Here is a 26,239-nt window from a genome sequence, read left to right on the forward strand (position 1 = left end):
TTATGAACTTTGCCCAATGTTTAAGTATAGTATTGGTTATTGGGAAGTATACAGACGTTCCCAGGGATTTTTTTCTGGTAGTGGGGAGGTGGATCGGGGTATACATAGGAGGATCTTTCCATGGAGGAGGTTTTTATTGGGGAAGGGACATTGCTATGAAGGGGGCGCCGGATTTTCCAGCATTATTTTAAAAAAACGATCAGAAATTAAATAAATAAAAAACAAATCTTCAACTGAAAATTTTTTCAACATCAAAACTTAAAACGAACAGAAACCATTACGTATGTGATTGGGTTCACCCCCTAACGCTCGCTCTTAACGCTAAAGTCTTTCTAGTACTTTCATAAGAGCTATTTATTCTAATTAACGGCCTTGTTGATTAAGGGGTCATCCTTAAAGAATTGGAAAACATTCGAACTTTAGCGTAAAGAACGAAGTATTGACAAGGGGGTGAACCCCCCTAATATACGTAATAAAAATATACGGACATAGAAGTTCGTTACGTAAGTTAATTTGTAAGTTACGTATATTTATTACTAATAAAAACGTTCGTAAATAAAATTAAACAACTTTCGAGAAAGTCATTTAGCCAAAAGAAGTGAAATTAATATGCAAATTTCGTTTTAATTAGGCTATTCATGTACGGTGATTCAAAATCAAAACCTGCATAAATTTAAAAACGTTCAGAAATTAAATAATAAAAAACTTAAATAATAAAAGTTTTTTAACTAAAAGTAAGGAGCGACCTTAAAACTTAAAACGAACAGAAATTATTCCGTATATGAAATGGGCTGTCCCCTCCTTAACGCCTCGCTCTTTACGCTAAAGTTTGACTCTTTCTCACAACTCTATTTTTTTAAACGATAAAAAAACTTTAGCGTAAAGAGCGAGGCGTTGAGGAGGGGACAGCTCCTTTCATATACGGAATAATTTCTGTTCGTTTTAAGTTTTAATGTCGCTCCTTTCTTTCAGTTAAAAAAAACTTTTTTTTTTATTTAATTGTCGAAGGTCAAGTAGGTAATATATCAGGAATAGGTAAAAGTATTATGTTAAATTTTTCAGAGAGTGTTTAGGGGGATGTTTAATTTCATCAAAGTATAACTTTGTGTGTTCCAGTATAGGTAAGAGTATTAATTTAAAACTTTCAGAGTTGCGGGGGATGTTGAATAAAACCAAAATACAACTATGGGTATCCTGGTTGTCGAAAGTGCGCGTGTGTGATATTTGAGGATTGTTTGGCTGACGTTATTTGTTTGAAACTTTCAGTGGATGTTGAACTAAATCAAAAGATACTATGCACACCTAGCTTGTTAAAATGATGTGTTTAATATCCCTGGAACACTTAAGAATATTGAGTTGAAACTTTCAGAAAATATTGAGGGGAATATTGAGTTTACTCAAAATATACTATGTGTATCCTGGCTATTGGAAGGGCGTATCTGCAGTATCCCAGGAACGGTTAATGGCACTTGGTCGAAACTTTTAGGGAATGTTGAATGGGGTGGCTAAATAGATTGAAAGACCCTGATCGGAACTAATAAATTAGAATGGTATTTTTCAATTTTTTCACCAAAGGCGTGAAAAACTGAAAAATACTCACTATGTTAAGCAGTAAAAAAAACTTCGGTAATAAAAAACGAACAGAAATTAAATAAATCAAACATCTAAAGCTGAGATTTTTCAAAGAAAAGTAGACTCATATTACACTTTAAACCAGCAGAAATGAATTCCTCCAATAATTCGTACTCAAAGCGACCAGAAATTACTCTTAAAAAAATAGATGAAACTCAAAACGAACAGAAATTAAACAAACAATCGTAGCCGACATGCGGATAAGAGATAGTAATATAAATGAATAAATAAATTTTAAAATGAGTAAAAATTTAAATTAAATATTCAAGCTAAACTTAAAAAAAAATCATCCCAAACAGGAGTTTGGCTACCTCCCCCCTCCCTAACCGTAAAAGTCTAAAGCCGATTGTGTCATTTGTGCTTTACTGAAAACGAGTTGTAGGCCTATTACAAATGTTTTCTTTTATAATTACAACATTGAAAAATAAAAACTTCAGTGAAATAGAATCTTGAATTGTTGAGTTTTCAGTAATAAGTATCATTATATGTCAAATGTTTAATTTATTTTTATTAGTTCTTTCCAACTACTGTTCAAGACATATAAATTGTTCATTAAATGCAAGTGACGTAATATGCTGTAGACTTAAACGGTTAGGGGAGGGGTAAAGGAGCAGAAGTCAAACTCCTGTTTGTAGCCATTTGTGTTTTTCTTTAAGTTTGACTTCAATATTTAGCTGAATTTTTACTAATTTTAACATTTATTTGTTCATTTATATTGCTGTCTGCTGTCTGTATGTTTGCTATGATTGTTTATTTAAATTCTGTTCGTTTTGATTTATTTTAACTTAATAGTAATTTCTGGTTGTTTTGAGTTATAATTACTGTAGGAATTTATTTATTTTGTTTTTAAGTTTGATATGGCTCTTTATTTTTCTTTGAAAACCTGTTTTTCAGAAAGTTTTTTTTAGTTTATTTTGAAAAAAGGGGGTGGGGAACATCCCAAACGAGTTGAGTGATGTTAATGAAAATTAAGGTATCTAATTCTACGTATAAGAGAAAGCTATTTTAGAAGGTTCAAGACCTCGTTTATTAGAACATGAGACTTTTTTTTTGTCGACGAGAATGGTCACGACTGTGTGTTTATTTGTTTTTGTTCTTTTTTATGGGGTGATCGTACCGAGCCAATGGTCTGATTAATAACCAGAAAAAATTGTGCCGAAACAAAGTGGTGTTTTCTTCCAGGCCTTCTTCCATAGGGGGGCAGACCATTAACATGCTCTTCGTTCGGAAAGAATGAAGCTGTCGCTGAGTTTATATTTTTTGCTTTATAGGTTTTCTCTTTGCTACTTAGCTCGAAAAATCCAAACTGGTATTTGTCAAGTTTTGATGGCTCATAATGTCTTCTTTAAAAAAAAGAAGTTCCAATTTCAATATTCCCAAATCTGAAAAATAAAAGACGTCTAAAATCTATTGCTTTGGTTTACAAATGGTCTTGTGCTGAATTTGAAATTGTGCATTTGTATTTTAAAAAAATCACGTTTATTTGTTTCAATTTTAGTAAATATTTTATAAGCTTTTATTAACTTCAGAATTGCCAGATAGAAAGAATTTGTACTAAGAAATATTGTTGAAATAATCTTTTATATACTCGCACATTTGTTTAAGCTGGTAGCTGCCAAACTCATTGAAGCCTGCACCGCATTAAAATGGAGCAGATGTTAAAGGAGAAATTCTTTTCACTTTTAGAAAACATGTTTTTTAAACGCCCTTTCTTTATACTGTTTTTTATACTTTTTTTGCTTTTTTCACTTTTTTATGCCTTTTTTACTCTTTTTTACTTGTTTACTTTAGTGTTTTTTATACTTGTCTTTATTATTATTATTATTATTAAACAGAATGGCTGATCTTTGCAAAGGATTCTACAGGCTACTATATTTCTACTTTTGGTCATAATTTGGTTTACAACGAGAGATAAGACTTTGCTTTTTATTTGCTACAAGTTTTTTTTTTCACCCTCTCCATTCATTATTTAAAGAAGAAGCTGTATACTTTTAATTCTAACTTCTGTTGAACGAGATTTATTATAGGTAAAATCGCATGTGCGAATGTTCTTAGTGACCTTTTTGCAATGGGTGTTACAGAATGTGACAATATGCTTATGCTGCTCGGTGTTTCTACCAAAATGACAGAAAAAGAACGTGATGTAGTCGTCCCCCTCATGATGAGAGGCTTCAAGGTAATTGTTCCTTCTTTTCATTTAAACATAGATGTGTTGAATTCAGCAACGAAGATGTAAGTTCTAACTAGACAGAATACTAAACAGTTAGTCCTGTTCAGTTTCTTTTGGGATAGCTTGCTGCTTTTTAGCTGTCTGAAACTGTGGTCGTCTGTGTTTGTCATAAATAAGAACATGTTTCATAAAAAAGGAAGACGTTTTTAATGTATCTGCTAAGAGATTAGGAGGAATGTTAGGTTAATTGCAATCTTATGCTAAGCTGAACAGGTCAAAAGATTTATGATAACCCATTGCCCTTAGATCACTTTGGACACAGCACACCATTTGCAATGTGATTTATGTATTTTCGCCATATGTGTTTATTCCATCTATCTTCTGCATTGTCGAACTTTAGATTCCTCAGTTTGATATTCAACTGTTCCTGGAAAATTTTATCTCCAATTCTCATCCTAGTGTCTAACAACGTGGAACTGAAGGGAGATTTATTTTGGGAAGAAGATTTAGAGATAGTACTAAAAGGAAATAAATAGTAAGGCATCTAGGAATCTTAAGGATTAAAAAGGATAAAAAAGAATCGCAGCTAAGAATATTAGTGAAAATGCTTAATTTTTTATAGTGAGGAGGATGGGCTTGTACAAAAATTATCTAAGTAACAGATCATTTGAAAGTAAGAGGAATGTAAAGAGAGTGGAGAATGCATTAAAATATGAACTTCGGAGGTGTGAAGGGGAGGCCAGGGATGAAATTGCCGGTGATCTGAAAGATGCCACTAGACGGCATAATAGCAAAATATTGTACTTAAATGTTCATCGATTGAAAGGGAGCAGTCAATCTGGACTTGTCTCAGTTAAAGATAGGAATAGGACCACAATTACTGAGAAGAAAAGAGGTAAAGAGATATGGACAGAACATTTTGATAATGTGCTAAACCGCGGTAGAGTTACAGGAAAAGATATAGACGAAAATGAAAAAGTTTGTGACACCTTGGATGGGAAGGAAGATATATTTTGTGAAGAAGAATTAGTGATAGCTCTAAAAGGATTAAAAAATAATAGGGCCCAAGGTGCGTATAATGTGGTTAATGAGTCTATTGAATATGGTGGTTATGACGTTAGAAATAAGTTACTGAAGATTATGAATATGATTTTTGAAAAAGAGGAAGCAATTTTAGGAACACCCTAATTAAAGCCCTTATAAGAAAGATGATAAAAGTGAGTGTGGTAATTATAGAGGCATTGGCTTGGTTTCTGTAGGAAGCAAATTACTTAGTATAAGGGTGCTTTTAGACTTAGAGCTGTCGCAAATAAAGTTTCAAGTGATGAACAGTGGTTTTAGGAAGGGGAGAGAACGTTTCGACCAACTCTTTACTCTTAGTATAGGCTAACTGAGAAGTACCTGAGTTATCAATCAGACCTCTCTAGTCCTTATCTAAATAGGTGTTTGATTTAGCCAATAGAAGAGCTATAATAAAACTCCTATAATTGTATGTCATACCAGATAAATACATTAAAATGATTAGTGCTATATCCGAGAATAACACTGCTGCGGTTAAGGTAGGAATTCAGGTTGGTTGCTAGTTTCATTCAGGAGTTAAGCAGGGTCGTATTTCAAACAGTAAGCTCTACGAAAAGGGTGGTTCTATCCTGCTTTCTAGGCTGTAATGAGAGAGGTTGAAATGGCTAGAACAGAATCCGCGGATGAGGGATGACAGATTGTCAAAGATAGTCGTTTCTGCCAACCATCTAGGGTCAAACGAAAAGCAGGTCGTCCCCGAATTGGGTGATAAAAGGTAAGGAAGGATTTAAGAAACCTCTTGGTGAGGTATAAGGAGGGAGGCTTTAAGTAGACTGGGATGCAGGTAGAGTGTGTGTAGCTTTGTTGACCTCCGGCGACTTGGTGTTGTAGTGAGTTGTTATTAGTTGTAGTAGTATTTACAACACAGAATATATACACTTCTCTCTATGTATACATATTATTTTTTTACAAAGATCTTTTTTTAGAGAGAGAGAGAGAGATGAGGTGGGATTTTTCCTTAATCATAGTTTTGGGTTTGTTAAAAAAGAATGTTGGAATTTGTATATATTACAAATGATGTAGATATACCTAATATATGTAACTCCTCATAATTTCGTAATTCTTTGACTGTGTTGTGGGAGCTACGCTATGTTTTTTTCACTTTTTTCTTCTTTTTTTCCTTTTTTTCTTGTCTTTCAGCCATAACTTAGTGAGAGCTTTAGCTGGATTATGAGTTTTTCATCAAAGAGGATCATTTGAAGTTGTTTCGGCAAGCATCAATTTCTTTGAGCCATGTTTCGGTTTTCGAGTGTAAAATTCCTTTTCAGCAGGCACCACTTTCAAGTGGGAGATAATTTAAAATTGGGAAGTACTTAAGTTCTGTGACGATTTCCTGTTCTCGTCTTTAAAATATTTCTAAGGATCTTAAATTTAAAAAATTACAGCTCCAAAAAGGAGCATTTTTCTTTTTGTCTGAAAACACTGCCGTCTATTTTTCCAAGTTATTTCTGTTCGTGTTTGATATTCAAGCATTTGATTCAAGCTCATTTGTGTATGAAGCACACCATCTGAAAATTTTTTGGTTGTGGTACGTAAAGGCCAAAAAGTAGATAATGACAATGTTCAAAAGTGATTAGAGACCCGATTTGTTGAGAAAACTAGAGATAGTAAAGCTAGATATAATAAATAGTCCCTTGGTCACATTAAAATACTCCCCCCCCCCCCCCAATTCTCCCATCAACTTTTTGGCAAAAAGGTAGGTGTCTTGCACCTTTTAAACCAGAATCACAAAAGGATTCTCAATTTGTACAACCGAAAATCAAAGCAGGCGAGTGACATCCAATACCCTTTGTCTCCTGCTGCCAACTTTTAGCAGAAAGGTAGGCATGTTGCAACTTTTTTCAAGCAGAAATACGTAAGAAATTTGACTGAGGCTTCTAAAAAAAAAACACCATACCCCCTACCCCACAAGCCCACACACTCCACAAAATCTCTTAATAAAAAGATAGGCATGATGCATCTTGTTTTAACTGAAATCAGGTAAGGAATTTCAGTTAGTATTGTTAGGAAGCAAAAACTACTCCCACAATATAGAAATATTGTAACTGGTTAGGAATAAAGTCGCGCAAGGATTTTCAATTTATATAATTGGAGAAATAAGTGGGTCTGTTGAAAATAGTACAGTTGATCCTTCAACAGTTTACCTCCCTCCCACTTGCAACTTTTAAATGAAAGGAAGAAATTTTGTACCATGTTTGAACTGAAAACTTGCGGTGATTATCAATCTCCAAGGTTTGAGGCCCAAAGCTCCGGGGGGGGGGGGTGTTGGACTTTTCTACTCTTCTCATTGCCAAATTTTTTGTCAAATACTTGGCGGTTTGTGCCTTATTTGAAATCATACACAAATTTCTAATCTACATGATTATATGTACGTATACATTAAGCTCTCCGTTCCTCAAAGACGCCTTCTAATCACAGTCTATTTAGCAGAAAGGCAGGTGGGCATATTTGTTTTTCTGATCAGCTTGGAACTTGTTGGACAAGTATCCTGGATTATTTGGACATGAAAGTGATAATTTTCAGAGATATGTACGCTTTCTTTTACCTTCAGCCTGCTTGAAACGTATGGGGCGAGTAAATATGGAGCAAGAGAACAGAGCCAATGCACTTTTGGAGGTGTACAGCACTTCTCAGTCCCACCTACCTTCCACCCCAAAGTATCCATATTTACTTGTTTTTGGTAAGAGGGTACCAATATCCAAAAAGATGTGAATCAATAAGTTTTAGACCATTGAACATCTATACATATGTTAGTAGTTGTAGTCCATATATTAGTAGGCTTAGAAATTTCATTTTCTAAGGTTTTCCCCTTTATCACAAAGACCGACTTGGAAACAAGAACTGTAAGAACGTACATCCGGAAAAATGTGGAGCTGCAATAAAAATTTGTCTTTATTGTGTCAATCGCAAAGTCGGAGCTTTTCTTCCTCGTGTGGTTTAGTATTTCGATTTTCCTAATTAGAAATCAGGCAGGGCTTGCACTATCTCCTAATTTTTGGGTATTTCCACGAAAATCTATGCGTCAACCCGAAAAAAAATTTGGTGCCCCGAAAATCACCCAATCACGGTGCCACCCCTAGCGATTTATCACTAGTGACTTTACCTGACAAATATTACTTTGTATACCATAAGCTTTAGTTGGATTTTGAAATTCATAAAAAATGTGGAGCTGCATACTTGTGCTAATCGACATAATTTTTATTCCTTTCTGAAAATTTTGAGTTGAAAAATTTGTCTTCCTGCAAGTCCTTATACAACTCAATAAATAATAATGCAGTGGAAAGCGTTATAACCTTGTTTTGCAGTTATTAGTAAAATATTTATGCGACTATCACTTGGTGATAAACATAGCATTAGATTGGCCGTAGCATCAATTATATAGGAAACTATATAGTTAATATGTGTTAGGTTTTGAGGCAAAGTAGTACATTGCCTCAGTAATACAAGTAGCTTAGATACGTTGTGCATTTAAAACTAATTACAGTGATTGTGTTTCAGGAAATAGCGAATAAACTTGGTGTTGAGAATGCTGCATGTTTTAGACGGTCTCTAAAGAACAGATTTTTTTAAAAGAAAAGGGTGATGAGACATTCAATTTTCAAACTTATATGGTATTGACAATAATGGTATTTCCTTGATGATGAAGAAACAAAATCAAAATGAGGATTTGCAACACTTTACTATGCTATAGAAACGCAAATCTAGTCGTTATTTAGTTGAGAGACGAATTGTGCAAGATTAATGGATGTATTTTGTTTGTCAAAAAAAGTGTTGATTCATTTGAATGGTTATGTTGAATATTCATAGCTGTAAAACCTGTTTGTTCTCATTTTTTGTATCTATTATAGGATTGTGCCACTGAGGCTGGTTCAACTGTAACTGGTGGTCAGACTGTAATGAACCCTTGGTTAACAATTGGTGGAGTTGCAACAACTGTCTGTCAACCGAACGAATTCATTGTGTAAGTTCTACGAGTAATTATTGCTTTTAATATGCTTTGAAAAGAAATCACTGCTTTCGCTCTTTTTTTTTTCTTTTTTTCTTAGCTGAACTTCTATGAGGTGATATTTTTTTAAAGATCTTCAATGTTGGTATTGTCTGAGGTGTTTTGCTAGAAATATTGTTTGTTGATATTTGTAAGTAGACGCCGCGCCGGTGGATTGACCGAACGCTGGCCAATGAGAGGCCCGGTTGACCGCCGCACGCACGCCGCCGTCGGCTGAGGTGGCGGCGTTCGGCTGACTGAATTAATTTTGCGGTAATTCTTTATTGTGTCAATCGCAAAGTCGGAGCTTTTCTTCCTCGTGTGGTTTAGTATTTCGATTTTCCTAATTAGAAATCAGGCAGGGCTTGCACTATCCCCGAATTTTTGGGTATTTCCACGAAAACCTATGCGTCAACCCGAAAAAAAATTTGGTGCCCCGAAAATCACCCAATCACGGTGCCACCCCTAGCGATTTATCACTAGTAACTTTACCTGACAAATATTACTTTGTATACCATAAGCTTTAGTTGGATTTTGAAATTCATAGTCGACAGATTGTTTCTACAGCTGAATTGTAAATTTCCAGAATTTTGTTTTCTTTTGCTGTTTTAGATAAGATTTTCTTAATGTTTAATACACAATTGTTGAACGCCTTATAGATTAAAGAAAATACAATCTTCTTTCTAAACCTATTTACCCCCCCCCCCCCCAAAAAAAAAAAAAAAAAAACAACCTTCTAGTGAAAAAAAATTTAGCTAGAAACATAGCGATTCACAATGTTGGGTAAATAAATATTTAAACGGAAGTTACCCCAAAAATATTATTAATAAAAAAAATTGTAAATTATTGCCTTTAGGGGGGGGGGGATAGGGGGCTATCATTTTTAAATGATAATAACTCATTTTTTTTATTGAAAGCAGGGATGCAAAAAAGATAATTTTTTTTTTTCATTTAAAGTGGACACGGAAGAAAATGATATCAAATTCCCTGGGAAACCATTGAAATATTTTGATAGACCCAGGGCCCCCCATTGGGATTTGTTCATTGTTTTGGGTATTTTGCAGTTTCTCAAAGGCTACTGGCGTAATCTGGCTTTTGTGTGTGCTCCCTTGTAATTAGATTCTTTGGATCTCATTGAATGCCATGGCGAAGCTATGACTCAGTTTTCCAATAATTTGAGGTATATCTGAATAATTTCAACATTTTTGTTGTTGTCATTGTACCCCTTTACTCATACCTTCAATTTTTTTTTCAAGGAACACTAAGCTGTTTAACGGTATTTCGCGTGTTTGTTTAAACTATATAGTGACCTAATTAATTATTAAGTAAATTATTTTTTTAATGTAAAGCTGAGATGGTATCCTATTAAGGTGGTATCCAGAAGGGGGGGGGGGTGGGAGGTATTATTTTTAAAATGATAATATTTCGATTTTTTATTGAAAGTTGGGATGCCAAAAAGCTAATTATTTTTCTTTAATTTAAAGCAGAGACGGTATCCTATCATGGTTGTATCCAGAGGAGGGGGGGGGGAGCTGTTATATTTAAATGATAATACCACAATTTTTTTAAAGCAGGGATGCCAATAAGTTAATTATTTTTTTTTAATTAAAAGCAGAGACGGTATCCTATCAAGATGGTATCCAGAGGAGGGGGGCATAGGGAGTGATTACATTCAAGTGATAGTACCTTAAATTTTTTTTATTGAAAGCAGGGATGCCAAAAATTTTTTTTTTTTTTATTTAATGTAGAAACGGTATTCTATCAAGGTGGTATCCAGAGGGGGGGGCGAGGGAGGTAATGTATTTAAATGATTGTATCTCAAATTTATTTATTTTTTAAAGCAGGGATGCCAAAAAGTCAATTATTTTTTTCATTTAATTTTTAATTTAAAGCAGAGATGGTATCCTATCAAGGTGGTATCCAGAGGGGGGGGGGTTAGTGAAGTATTATATTTAAATTATAATGTCTTGATTTTTTTTTTATTGAAAGCAGGGATGCCAAAAAGTTGATTATTTTGTTTAATTTAAAGCAGAGACGGATCTTGTAGAACATTATATGGCTGCTTTAAAAAAAATACAAAAGAGACTGTGAAGGGAGGTGAGAGACTTTTACAACAATATGGCAGTTTGGTTGCTACCAGTAGCTACTGGGTGGAGTATCCTATGAAAGTGTACTGCCAATGAGCAGAGAAAGTAAATTTGTAAATTTAAGCTGTGATTTGAGAAAGACTGATGAAAACATTAATGCTTGCGGTCAACACTGATCGCGCCACCTACATCTTACCGGCGGTGTGCCGCCGCTGCTGTTTTTGCCCCGCTGCCGCCGGTCTTCTTGTAAGGGTTCTTAGTGGCAATACTCAGTTTAATTCTGTTTTATTTACAACAATAAAACAATAAAAATATGCCCTTGAAGCTCATGCCTTATGAGACTACTAATGAAATATGGATATGAAGAATAATACTTACAAATGGAATAAAAAATTAATACCAGGGTACACACTTGATCCATCTGAGTTTTTACCAAATAACAGCGAATAATTTTTTCGATTAAATTCTTTTTTTATTTCAACAATACCCATCGCGAAGAGAGATGCGTCCCTGCCACTCAACGAATGTACGTAGAAAAAATAAATATTCGTACATCTACCCATCGCGAACTTTCGAAACTCTTTTAAAGAGCAAATATCGTTTGTTTGCACGTCAGTTTTTCAGGTTGCAATTTTTCAGGTAGGCGTCGTTGGATTATCTAAAAGAGCACTGTTCCTCGCATCTGTCGATCTGACACTGGACACAGAAAAATTTTAAAAAACATTCGTGAAACAGTTCGTATTGAAAAAGGAAAAAGAGAAGTAAAACAATCACAGAAATGAGAATCTTGTAGATATAAACTAGATGGATTAAAGAAAATTAACCTTAAGGCTTTGCTGGCCACTTTGCTCAACTTTTTACAAGTATGATTCAAAATTAAATGTCATGCCAGTGAACAATACCGTACATAAATTTGAATAATTGGAAAATATATGAGATGCAAAATTCTATTTAGGATAGAATATTTTATTTATTCAGTATTGCCACAAAGCAGAAAGCTTTTGCTTGTCGTGCAGAAATATAAATAATAAAGCACATGGAGTAACTAATACAACCAAATGCTAATCCAACAAATACAGGGCCGTATCCAGGATTTTTGTTCAGGGGGGGGTTTACTAATTTTTACTTTTTTTGGGGGGGGGTTACTAATTTTTGACTCAGTTTTCGACTAATTTTACTGATTTTTACCTAGGTTTTAATAATTTTCGACTTATTTGCGAGTCGGTCAAAAATTGCGGAGGGGGTTCAAACCGGGTAACCCCCCCCCCTGGATACGGCCTTGAACAAATATAATCAACAGTTTATGTTTCATAACTAAACCTGTTTTTCTCATATTCACACTGGTATATATGTAAATCTTAGTACTAGGCAATGAGTGCTGAATTTTTCAAAAAGTTTCAGAACATACAACATCTTCTGGAAGATGGTTTCAGCAGTTACGTGTTCTAGAAATGAAACTGTTCGAACCGATTCTTCTATTTACGTGGATATAACTTGGTTTACACAAAATTTCAAAGTGAGTTGAAATATTCAGGTAAGCAGCAGAAATGAGGATAAATAGAAGTAAATTGACCCCCCACCCTGAAATGTTTATCCGGCTCGTAAAAACGAAATAAAAATGGGTATAAACAAATTTTTGTGGTGTTTTTTAAATTTTTTTTCTTTCAAAATTGCTAATTGTGATTTTTTTTTCAAAATTCAAATTTTCTAATTGTGAACAGATCTAAGATACATGTAGGGGGTAAATATTCTTTTCATTTTGAGATCCATCGTACTTTAATTTTCTATTCAAAAATGTTGTTTTCAATTAGTTTTTTTTTTCAGGTTCACTCAGTTTTACAATTATTTCCAATAGATATGGTCTTTAAAAGAAAGTTTCTGTTCTAATACCACACCTAGATACTTGACATTACGATCGTCAGGTCTAAAAATTAACCCTCTTGTTGTCTCAGCTCTACTGAAATTTGTAAAACCTTTACCTGTGCGTAACCTGTATGAAATAGCGCATGCATTCTTTAGTCTTAATATACATAAGATTAGGATCCATCCACATATACGTTTGAACCATAATATCTGTTAGTTGACATGGTAAGTGATTAGTAAGTGATGTTGTTTGTATCCGTGCTTACAACAAGGGTGTCGTCGACAGGTACTTGGAGCAAATCGTATTCAAGTATTGGTGGTTCATCTTCCCCCTTGCAACAAATTTTGTAACACCGCTCTGGAAGCTTTATTGGTACAATTAAGCCTTTGATGAATATTATGAATAATAGATAGCCCAAAATTGAACCTTGCGGAACCCCATAATTTAACGGCTGAATATGAAAATCATCATATCGAAGGTAACTTCAAAATATTAACATAGTTGCCACTACTTTCTCTTCACAAAGGTCCAAACACTATTTCCAACTAGCAAAAATTGTTCAAATCAATAGCGGTTTTATATTGCCATTCTGTAACATAATCTACTTAACGAAAGAAGGAAAATGCCTGCCAAATTAATCAGTCATCATCAAGTTTAAGCTGTTACAGACTTTTAAAGTAAACCAGCTTAATAGTGGTACTTTAGACAGTGTGAAACCAATGGATTCTCAGTATATATATCATGGTAGAGATGCTTGGATATTTCACGACAATGTATGCTAGGTTCTACGAAATTGGCCAAAAACTGAAAAGAGACGAATAAGAATTTCCAGATTAGCATGCTATTGCTGATTTCATGTAAGAAGACCACCGTGAAAGCCAAAGAAGTATCTTGTAAGAGTGGAAACTGACGTCATTGTCGAAGAAAAATGACCAACACCATCTAGCGTTCGGAGTTTTTTTTTCAAACTTAACGACTGTGTTTTTTTTTTTAAGTAGTGTCAATTTCCTGTCTTTTAAGCTACCTATACTGTTTTCTGGAAGCTCTAAAAAGGAGGAAAGGTAACCGCTAAACTTGAAGACAGGCATCATGGCAGGCATGATTAGCTTATAGTAGCCGCGGCAGAATATAGATATAAAAAAAACGTTTCCTGTGCACTTTCTGTGTGGTTGAGAATGCCGTCTGTGAAAGACTATAACCAGGGCAATCACCGTCTTTGACCCCATCCCCCCCCCTCTCCCCGAGATTTTTTTCCTGACTCGGTAGAAACGTAACAAAAAGGCATAAAACAATTGTTGACGCAATTTTACCTAACCTTTGCAGAGAAGCAAACCTTGCTGAATATATATTGTGCTGAGATCCTTCACGTTCTACGTGCTGCCGAGCGTGCTAGTGTACCCATACGAAGAGTACGTCTGCACTGAGAAGCATGGTTGGTCCGATAACCCTGACCTCGTTGATTCTTGCGCTAAATCGAAACTCTGGTTTCGTGTCTGGAAGGAGTGTGGTATGCCACGGCAAGGTTTGATAAATGAAATTTGTCTTAAAACAAAGTGACATTTCGCGAAAGTGCTTAAACAATACCAGGCTAAATCGGTGGCTAAACTATCAAGTAAAGCCACATTCGCAGACTTGTAGAAACACTTCCGTATATCCTTAATATCTGAAGCAGTAAGGAGAGACCAAAATGGTGCAAGGGCGAGCAGATGCGGAACAACAAATGCATTATAAACGCTAGCTAAGATACGGCGGTTAAATTTTAACTTTAATGCAACTAGTAAACCATAAACATTCCTAGATTTTCTGGCAAAAAAATCTTTCAGAAATTGACGCATGGCGTGAAGATTTGACCCAATCCGTACACCAAGATACGTCAGTGTATCTTGGGCTTTAGTAACATGTTCACCCAACTGAACATTTTTTGGGCAATCTGAGCGGTGATTGAACAACAGGAACTCGGTGTTATTCTCATTATTTAAAGACCAATACGTTTATACTTCCTATCGAGAATTCGAAAAGTTTTCTTAATTCCAAATGCTGTTCTACTAATATCAAAGATGTCATCCGCATAGTTAGCTAGCGAAATATTAATACTTTTAAATATACATATGGTTAGAACTAGACCCCGACGCCGCGCCGGAGGATCGACCGAACGCCGCCGATGAGAGGCTCGGTCGACCGCCACCGAAGTGTCGCAACGCCGCCGGTAGAGGCGGCGGCTTTTGGTCGACTTTAAATTAATTTTGCGGCAATTCTTTATTGCGTCAACCGCAAAGTCGGAGCTTTTTCTTCTCGTGTGGTTTAGTATTTTGATTTTCCTGATTAGAAGTCAAGCAGGGCTTGCACTATCCCAGAATTTTCAGGTATTTCCACGAAAATCTGCGTCACCCCGAAAAAAAATTTAATTCCCCGAAAATCACGCAATCACCGTGCCACTCCTAGCGATTTATCACTGGTGACTTTCCCTGCCAAATATTACTTTGCATACCATAATTCTTCACTACTCTCTTATTCGTTAATTTTCGTCTCTTTGTTACTTTGCATAAAAACCAGACAGATGCAATATGCAATTGCAAATATTGCAATATACACAGTTCTTCAAATGTTGACAAAAAAAAGTATCGTCTTTATTAAATGAGTTTAAATCATTTCGAATGCAGTTTCCCAATGACTATTTCTTACATCATTCGTAGTCAAGAATTTTATTTTCAAGTTGATATAGAACGCATTCACTACTATACAGCTTCAGCCTTCAGTTGGATTTTGAAATTGACAGCCGACAGATTGTTTATACAGCTGAATTGTAATTTTTCAGAATTTTTTTTTCTTTTGCTGTTTTTAGATAAGATTTTCTTAATGCTTAATACTCAATTTTTGAACGCCTGATAGAAAATACAATCTTCTTTCTGAAACATTTTTACCACCCCCCCCCCCCCCCCGCCAAAAAAAACAACCTTTTATTGAGACAAAATTTAGCAATAGACTAAGCTATGTACAAGGTTAGAGAATTAAAGATTGAAACGGAAGTTACCCCACAAACAGGATTCATAAATAAATAGTAAATATTGCCTATAGGGGGGGGGGGGATAGGAGGCTATCATTTTTACATGATAATACCTCATTTTGTTTTAATTGGAAGCAGGGATGTCAAAAAGATAATTATTTTTTTCATTTAAAGTGGAGACAGAAGAAAATGATATCAAATTCCTTGGGAAACCATTGAAATATTTGATAGACCCAGGACCCCCCATTGGGACTTTATTCATTGTCTTGGGTATTTTGCGATATCTCATAGACTACTGGTCTAATTTGGTTTTTGTGTGTGCTCCCTTTTAATTAGATTCTTTGGATCTTATTGAATGCCACGGCGAATCTATGACTCAGTTTTTCAATAATTTGAGGTATATCTGAATAATTTCGACATTTTTGTTGTTGTCTTTGTACCCCTTTACTCATACCCTCAATTTTTTTCAAGGAACACTAAGATGTTATTTTGCGTGTTGGTTTGAATCATATAGTGACCTAGTTAATTATTAAGTAAATTGTTTTTCTAATGTAAAGCTGAGACGGTATCCTATCAAGGTGGTATCCAGAAGGGGGGGGGGGTAGGGGGATATTACATGTAAATGATAATATGTCTTAATTTTTTTATTGAAAGCAGGGATGCCAAAAAGTTATTTTTTTTTATTTAAAGCAGAGACGGTATCCTATCAAGGTGGTATCCAGAGGGGGGGGGGGTAGTGAGCTAACAAATTTAAATGATAAAACTTTGATTTTTTTAAAGCAGGAATTCCAATAAGTTAATTAATTTTTTTTTTTTTTAAAGCAGAGACGGTATCCTATCAAGATTGGTATTCAGAGAGGGGGGCATAGGGAGTTATTATATTTAAGTGATAGTACCATGATCTTTTTTTTATTGAAAGCAGGGATGCCAAAAAGTTGACAAAAATTAACAAGATTTTCGTGAGTTATATTTAATACAAAACTTGTGTAGTTGTATCGTTCGAAGGGAAAGGGACGCATTTCTCCAACCCGTTTTTTTTTCTTATTGATGAAACGGGTTTACTTTGAAAACATTCATTCATAAGTACCAGGCAGATTCATACTAAAACGAATTGGTGTGACGAGAGCGATATCGATATCACACCTAATGTTGCGCTCGAGTGACAATGGGGCCCTTGGTCCAGTGCCCAAGTTACATTAAAAGGCCAGGTCATAATAAAAGCTTTCGTTCAAGGAGGAGTCTTTGACAGTCTTATGACCTCAGGGTACTAGATGTTGCAACGTTCTTACGTATCTACAGTGGTTTAAAAAATTTGATCACCCCACAAATGATAACCAAAAATATGCACAAATAAAAATAAATGTAACATTTGGAATATTATAGCACTTTTTTCAAAGCTTTGAAGGAAAGCAAAAAAGGCTAAATACCCCTAACTACGCTTGAAACCTATTTTAAAAAGAAACTCTTTGGAGATTTCCATGGATATCACCATAGCAGAAGCTTTGAACCTGGGTGGGGATCAAAGAGGAGTCTATGACTATTTTGACCACAGGTGACTTATTGTTGCGACTTTCTTAAATTTGGTAATTTTTTTTGAGCGTTTGGAAATCAAAGCTTAAACTCAATAACTGATACTAAGTGTCCTAACATTTTGCTTGGATTAAAAGTGACGAACTAGGAAGAAAATCTCAAAATCTTCCTGGAGCTACTTCAGTCTGAATATTATTTCATTTAATTACATTTAAAACGGATGAGCTTTTCACTTTTTACCTAAAAAATGGCTGGCACTTCATTTTTCTTCATACCGAATGAACCATTAAGTGTTTTTTGTTTTTTTGTAATTGAAGTGTTCTCATGTGAAGTCTTCACCATTTATTTTTCAGCTTGTTGAATATACTCCTTTTATATACAGTTTATAATTTGGCTGCTAAAAGGTATTTTTGATTTTATAAATTGGAATGAATCCCCAAAAGAAAAAATGAATAATATCCAAAAGAGCAGCCAAAAGCTATAAAAAAGCAGCAGTTCAGCCTTAGCCTACTTGACATATATTTTATAAAGAAGCCAAAAAAACTTTAAATGCATCTTTTTTAAACATTTATTCAAAACCAGTTATTAATACAAGAAGGCTTTTTAGGAATCCAAAAGAGCAAAAAAAACAACCAATATCAAAGTCGCCCATTTCAACTGTTTTAAAGGTGACAGAACAGATATAGGCAAAGGGCATTATGAAAAAATTAAGCTTCTAAGTTCAAAGTTTTTACACAGATAACTGACGAATTTTGTGATATGGTATTTGAAGTTTTGTATGCAGTAATGGTCGATGAAAAAAAAAACTACTAATTTTGATGATTATTTATGCCAAGAATACATAGCTAATAGATACTTTAGCCACACAGTTTATCCGTTCCCAACTTGACCTTAAAAATACTGTAATTGGCTTATTTCTGGATTTTTCTAAGGCCTTTGACATGGTTGATCACAGTGTTTTATTAAGTAAACTCAAGAACATAGGGATTCGTGGAATTCCTCTCTCATGGTTCGACTCCTATCTCTCTGGTAGAGTACAGAGTGAGAGTCTGGGCGGCATGACCTCGTATCCCCTACCTGTCCGGAGGGGCGTCCCGCAGGGCTATGTTCTTGGTCCAATACTTTTTCTCCTTTATATTAATGATTTGGTTACAGGCCTGGGTCCATCAGTGCACCCAGTACTTTTTGCTGACGATAGGCCTACCAACTTTTTCATCACCGGCCCTAATTTACCATCCGTCGTCACCTCTGCTCAAATTCTTCTGAATAGAGTACAGGAATGGTCTCTCGTTAACTGCATGACCATTAACAGCAAGAAAAGTCAGGTTGTATTATTTCGAACCCCATACAAAAAAAAAATGAAGCTCAGCAAGCACTCGGCCTAAAATATTCCACCAATCTCCTCCCACAGGTCGAAGTTGCCAATTTTCATGGTGTCCACATAGACTCCTCCCTATCATTTGCAACTCATGTATCCTGCATCAGAGCCATAATTTTGCGACAGGTAAGTATGATTAATCGTGTGAATAATTTTCTTCTCCCTGATATCCTTGTCACCCTTTATTACTCTTTTATTTAGCCATATATCTCATAGTGCGGATCTGTTTGGGGAAACACTTATCCCTCAGCTACCAATAAATTAAAAACTGCCCGAATACCATGCCATCAAAGCAGTTTTTCGGCTGCCCCGACTATATCCCACTCAGGACTTGTTCTCCGATTTTGGTATTATTCCTTTTGAACAAATTATTAAAAAATTAAATTTATCCCTTTCATACTCCGCTTACCATAAAAACCTTCCTTCCCAATTATTATCTTATTTTAATTGCAATAATTCTGAATGACTATGTCTCCGTTCATCCAACCTTTCCTTTATTGTCCCCAAATGTGTCTCTAGCTCCGCCCAGCGATTGATACCCTCCAGTATCGAACTATCCACAAGTTTTCGCACGCTGTATAACAATGTTATTAAACTTTGATATTATAAATCTCTAAATTTTTAATCAATTTGATTTAATTTACCCGTGTTTTCTCTTTTTTTCTGTTTTTTTCTTCTTCTTTTTCTCTTGTTCATTTTCAATTTTTTGTTGTTATGGTCCTCAACAAGTTCGCTTCCAGGATCCATATTATTATTGGTGTTATGTTTCATCTTGTTTTTATTTAAATAAATTGAATTGAACTACTCGTATTATGCAAGGGTTCTGAAACGCCACAGCCATTTCGTTTCTACCAGATTTCTACTTTTCTTAATGAATAACGAAGAAGACCAGTTTCCAGCCAGCGACTTGCGAATTTTTGAACTCATGAATAGGCTCGAATCTGTTGTAAATTTAAGCTGTGATTTGCGAAAGACTGATGAAAACATTAATGTTTGCGGTCAACATTGATCGCGCCGGCGGCGCGCTGTTTTGGCCTCACTGCCGCCGGTCTTCCCTCATTGGCGCGGCGCCGGGGTCTAGTTAGAACGTTCTGTTGTGGCACAATTACAGGGGCAACGAAGTAACAGTGCCCTGTCTTATACCCTTTTTTACTGGAATTGAAGGAGTAAGCCTGTCTTATACCCTTTTTTACTGGAATTGAAGGAGTAAGTTCCACCGTACCAGGTGAGATGGTGACCTTTATTCTGGTATTTAGCTTTTTATGCGTATCACGTATTGATGATAGAATATTAACTCCACGCTTATAAGCAGTCAATAAGATATGTGGATGTACACCCATGTAGAAAGCTCTAGACACGTCTAAGCTATCAAAATATAAGATCTCATTATTTTTATTAGTATGTAGAAGTAAATTAGCTGTCAAATGGTGAGCATGGTCGCGGCCTACTCCTTTCTTGAAGCTGGAATGGTTATCCGGTCTATAATGCTTATCAGATATCTTGTCAATAATTAGTAACTCAAAAACTTTGCACAAAACCGGTGACACCGTAATTGGTCTAAAAGAAGAACATTGGTCCGAGGGCTTTCTCCTTTTTGATACCGGGGTTATTACTCCAGTACTGATAAAAACAGGTACCATGCGACAACAGAATATAATCTGAAAGAGTAAGGTCAGATGCTCAATCAGCAAAGGGGACCGACATCTTAGATGCTTTGCACAGAGGCCATTAACACCACGAAAAGTTTTCTTTTGTAGCTTAGAAATGCACTCAGTAACTTCAGATAGAGTAACAATGAAGCTGATCTCATCAATTGATTGGCCTAAGCAACCATCAAGCACCCTTTTATATTGATTTGACTATTACTCACTTTTAAAGTAACCATTTAAAGTGATATGCTATAGGAAAAAAGTAAACCATAAAGAGTAATAACTTTGAATATTACTGTAAAAGCCGTTGATTTTGTATGAAAAAAGTTGGTTTTGTATGGAATTCGTATTGCCAAGTTCATAGGCATTAATATCTTGAAGGAAATTAGTATTGAAGACAAAAAATTTAATTCTTCAAGATGACGTTTTACATGGTTGAAATCTCTCTCTTTTTATTTTTAAAACTGATGCATGTATATATCTTCTCTCCACGGGGTGACGAAAAGAAACTCCGAAATCTTATTCTGTTAGGTATTTGTCTAGTTAAATTTGTTTGTTGATGTATTTGTTTTTATCCTTTTTATTTCTCAGTAGTCTTTTAGATCATGAATAATATGTTGTTTGGCTACAAGAATTTGCTTCGCTTTCTCTCATTTTCGGCTTGCTATTAATCTTTCGATTATTGTTCTTTGTATTATTGATCTTACTATTCTTACTATTATTATTATTGTTACAGCTTATATTTCATTTTGTTTTTCATCATCATTTTCAAGTACAGAAATATAAACAAGTTTTGTCTAATGCTAAAATGCTTTTATCATAACCCTTAAATTCCTATGGTTTTTCATTAGTGTTTATAAAAAAGAAAAAGAAAGAGGCTCTCTGCTCCCGTCCGTTCAAGAATTTGACTGAGTTTTAGTTAACCTGCTACTTAGGAATGAACGATTACTGAATCCGTAAACACTTCATATTCTTTATTATTATGATTACTTGTGCTTACTGGTATTGAGTTACCCCAAGTCTTGAACGTTTATACGTTTGAGCTAGAGTATTTTCCTAAAACTTAGACAAAATAAACACTTTTGACTATCCCTCGATTCCCCGAAACAAAGTAGGGTTTTCCGAGATCTCCTTCAAAATATCTATTGGTCAAAACTTTCGACTGATATTGAATTTTCATGTTCTGATGAGGGTTAATTTTTGTCAAATTTTGGAGAATATGAGGGTTTTTTGGGAAGCTTAGGAATTTAGAGATACTGCAAGCATTGATACTGCGTATTTATTCTTTGCAAGCTGCACTGTCAGTTTTTCTTCCAAGACTAATCATGATGAAGAAAAATTATCTTGTTCTGATGCATGATTATAAAGACATCGGTAAGTATATTATGTATATCTTTAAGCTCATCTATATGTTCCGTGCTTTAGCAGCTACGCACGTAGCGTGCCCTAGAAGCTAGTCACGAAACGTGCCCTATTAAAGCGTGTCAATTATCAAAACTTAGACTACTTTTTTTTAGGAGGGATCACATTAACTTGCAGAATTAACTTAATTTTAGCATATTTTTGGCTGATAATTCTTTGTCAAAGTAATGTCATATTCAGCAAAATTACAGGATTTTCAACAAAATGGTTCACAGAATTAACGAAATTTTAAAAGCAAAATTAAGCATCGATGCTTAAATTCCTTTTCTAGGCCTGATAATGCAATGGTTGGTGACGTCCTGGTATTAACAAAGCCTCTAGGAACCCAAGTAGCAGTTAATGCTCATCAATGGTTAGACATTCCAGAACGATGGAACAGGATCAAGCTCTGTGTATCGGAAGAAGATGTTCGAAAAGCTTATTTGAGGGCGATGGACTCCATGGCTCGGCTTAATAGGATTGGTATTTGTTCATTTATACACTTTTCCTTTAAACAGTGAGGACTTATTTATATAGGAACCACACACTCAATTTGAACCTTGAACTAAGAGAGTTAAGTTTGGAAATACCATTTACCAAAAAAAGAAAAAGAAAAAACCAAATATACAAAAAGAAATAATAATAATGGAGACCTTGCCAAATTTCAGTCTCTCAACCTTGTATATAAAAATATAATATACATATAAACCACTCAAATTTAAAACAATGGAAATACAAATGAAATAAAACTGAAGGCCCTGCGGCTAGATTGTTGAGCTCAAATAGAATATATTGCAAATATTCACCAAAGCCGGGAAAAGCAAAGAACAGGGAAAAAAGCCTTTTAATCAGATGAATGTTCAGCCTGGCGTGTAAGTAAACTTTGGCCCTGGTGGTAAAAAGAAGGCTTTTAAAATTTGTTCCTTCGGGTTCTGTGGTCTCGACAAATATCCGTTTGTTTTGCCACTCTTTTTCCCTTTCGAACAAAAAATGAAAAACAAATACATAGCCTGAAGCCAAAGTTCAAAATTTTATCATCTCGTGTCCAGGCTTAATTGTTTTAGTGATTTTTTTTTATTATTATTTCATAAATATGAACTAATAAATTAAATGAGGAACAGTAAAAAAAACTACTATTGTTGGTTTATTCATTTTTAAGCTAATCCACATGTTGACAGAGGTATCTTACCAATTGGTAGAAAATACTTTCTTTTCCTTTTTTCCATGTGACTTTATACATGTAGAAAGTATGGGTGTGATTTATATTCAACAGAGCAAAAGAGATTTATGAAATTTTTTGAATCAATGGAATAAGTAAATTACCTTTCAGGAGTCTATAGACATCGTCCTCTCAACTTAAAACTCCTTCCATATAAGGAAAATGAGTTGATACATTGAGGTTTGGGCCCCTTCAATCCTACTTAGGAAGCTTTATTTCTTGAAGAGGAATATATTTTCTCTAAAAAGAAATATATAATTCCCATAGGATTACAAGCAAATTTTTATCAGACGTGAGTGTACATCATTCGACAATGCTCTCAAACAATATACAGTGAGACGTCGAAAGGCGATAATTTCTGCGTAGGGGGGAGGTCTCTATGCACAAATATGAGCAGACAAATATGTGGTTCAGATGTAAACATGTTGTCTTAATTCCTTTTTTAAGTTGAGACAAAGTTCCTGGAAAAAAAGGTAAAATATACCTACTTAAAAAGCGATCATCCTTAAAAAAAAACATCTCTAAGTTCGTGCTTTTCTATTCAGTAAACTTGAAACTGAATTATAATTATATACAAAATATTTCGTGACTTTCTAGACTGTAAGTAACATAATATTAACGAAAAATCACAATATATTTTCTATTTCAGCTGCCCGACTAATGCACAAATATAATGCCCATGGTGCTACAGATGTCACTGGGTTTGGGCTCCTTGGTCACGCCCAAAACTTGGCTGCCAACCAGAAAAATGAAGTGGCATTTGTTATTCATAATCTACCAATAATTGCCAAAATGGCTGCCGTTGCAAAAGCTTGTGGTAATATGTTCCAACTGGGGCAAGGTTTGAGTGCGGAAACTTCTGGTGGATTGCTGATCGCCCTTCCTCGTGAACAAGCTGCAGCCTACTGCAAAGATATTGAGAAGCAGGAAGGATATCAGGCTTGGATTATTGGTATTGTGGAGAAAGGGAGCAGAACAGCTAGAATCATCGATAAACCTCGAATAATTGAAGTACCAGCAAAAGATAAGGAGGGAGAACTATGGTAGACTATCACTGAATAAGTTGTGAAGCATTTATTTGAATTGATTTTATGATAGGTCTTTGATGCTTCATCCAATTATATATTTGAGTTTGTGACTCATTAGTATACCAAATTGACACGCAGGCTCTAAAAATTTAGTAACTATATATTGCTCAGAAGTTATTTGATATTATCGTTTGATAGTTCAACGCTTCTTTTTTTTCCTTTTTTTCTGAATTTCCCGATTTCCAGAGATGACTGGATTTTGGTACTTTTGGTTGCAGTGTGTTTAAAAGGAAATATTTTATCAAGTCATCGAAGACTAAACTGAAAATATAGTTTCAGGATACAAATATATTTTGATGTTTTTGAATGCTTTGAACATGTTATGGTTAATGAAATCAATCCATTCTGACTATGCTTCTGAGCATTTTAAATTAAATCGCAACATTTAAAACTCGCTCAATATTTGAAAAAAAAATTAAGCCACCTTTTCGTCTGACTTTCAGTGTAGTAATTCAACACCAATGTCATTTATCATTATGGAAAACGTGTTTGACAGCCTTCTTCCCAAAAGAATCGTAGATTTTGAACTCAAGCTGCTATTCATCTGCCTGTTTTAAATTTATCAATTTTTTTTATGTTTTTTGCATAATATTGGATTGTTTTTTTGGGAGCTAAGGTAATATACCTGTTGTCTCCATGGTACCTTCTCACCAGCAATAGCTTATTGGTATGCCGCATACCACCAGAACGTTAACTTTTCCTATTGAAATACTGAATTATCAGCTGTGTTGAGGGCGCCAGTAGGTCGATACTAATCATGTCGGCTTTGGGGCAATTAAAATTTAGATGGCAATATTGTCTGTGTGATTTTAAATTTTCAAAACACTCTAGAATACACTTAAAAAATTTATAACCAGTAAATACAATGATGTATACGTAATGCGTCAGTCAAGTTTATTTTAAGTCGAAACCATACTTGTAAGTGTCGGTAGCTGGTATATTACTTTAACCCCAAAACACCCTAGTATCAGCCAAAACAGTTCAGGGCCTGAAGCTTTTATTTTCTTCTCTTATTGCAAAACCGAACCTAGTTTAACAACATTTGCCACGAGCTTCCCAAATTTAAATGGAAGTCTAAAGTAATCCTTGTAGCTATGATGAAGATTTTAGTTAAAACTATCAACTTTTAATGTTTTTTTTATATCTGCTTCTTTACTTGATGCCTCTGTTCGTTCTACAAATTTACATGTATGTAGCTATATGAAGCATCTTAGGCAAACTTCATTGAAGAGCTAATGTGCTGATGTCCTGGCTAATTCATATGAATGGAACAGTGGCCATGATGCCTATGGGCTTGAATCTGTTTTGTCAGTGCTTTATCTTTGAATACAGTTTATTAAACATGTAAATGATATTCTGAATTGCTTTAGGGTTACTGGAAGTTCGGCCTGGGTCGACTGCTCTTTGATTTTTCTTGTTCTGTTATATTTTGAGACTAACGAGTATTGTTAGCTAACACGGGTGGAAAGTGGTACTAGTTTTGACAAAAAAAGAAAAAAAATTCCGACGCCATTTCGTGTTAGGTGTATGTTATCTTTTTTCAGTGTAATGATGGCTCAAAATTAGTGTAGTTGGAAAAATAGTGTAGTAATAAGTGTCTGATCTCAGTTTCTCAAAAAAGGAACATTGTTTGCAGAGCCTGCAAAAAAAAAATGCCAGGAAACGCTAAATGGCATTGCTGATTTATTTTTGTTGACACTATCACCGTTTTCCACCTTTCTAAGGTACCTGTACTCTGTTTCTAAACAGTAACGGTAAGATAGGTGATAACGCAGATTTGATACTTCAATAGGTGACGTGCAAGAGGGTGGTAGAATGGGGAAATGCATTTTAGTTGTTTTTGAGAGTTATTAGGGACTTTTGTGCAAGGAAGGTTTTTTGGTCGCCTTAAATCCAACCTGGACAATATTGTCATGACAAGCTCTGATTTTCTGTATTTTTTCCTGATTAGAAAAAAGGCCTAGCGAGCTTGGGGAAAACCAGCAACTACTGCTTAAACTAATAACCAAGTGGGATACAGAACGAAACATATTAGGCCAGTCGGCACGGCCCAAAAATATAGTGTAAAATGTTGTGCGTAACAAGCTTCGATTTTCCGCAATTTTTCCAGACAATGAAAAAAAGGCTAGCGGTTTTGGGTAATACCAAAAAC

The 26,239-nt window shown here is 35.0% G+C and overlaps 1 protein-coding gene across 2 annotated transcripts in view; it reads left to right on the forward strand.

The window, feature by feature from the left end:
* Positions 1-25,441, forward strand: part of Sps1 (inactive selenide, water dikinase) — a 55,854-nt gene extending 30,413 nt beyond the window's left edge. For both annotated transcript variants that reach the window (XM_089107009.1, XM_089107008.1), the window contains exons 4-7: positions 3,660-3,808; positions 8,731-8,843; positions 22,073-22,263; positions 23,649-25,441. In XM_089107009.1, the coding sequence (XP_088963135.1) occupies positions 3,660-3,808; positions 8,731-8,843; positions 22,073-22,263; positions 23,649-24,046 (851 nt within the window). In that variant the 3' untranslated portion in view covers positions 24,047-25,441. The remainder of the gene's footprint in view (positions 1-3,659; positions 3,809-8,730; positions 8,844-22,072; positions 22,264-23,648) is intronic.
* Positions 25,442-26,239: the final 798 nt, after the last annotated feature.

This window comes from Artemia sp. Qi Xiang Cuo, chromosome 21 (assembly GCF_049724085.1).
Source record: "Artemia sp. Qi Xiang Cuo chromosome 21, ASM4972408v1, whole genome shotgun sequence".
NCBI classification, from domain to species: domain Eukaryota; kingdom Metazoa; phylum Arthropoda; class Branchiopoda; order Anostraca; family Artemiidae; genus Artemia; species Artemia sp. Qi Xiang Cuo.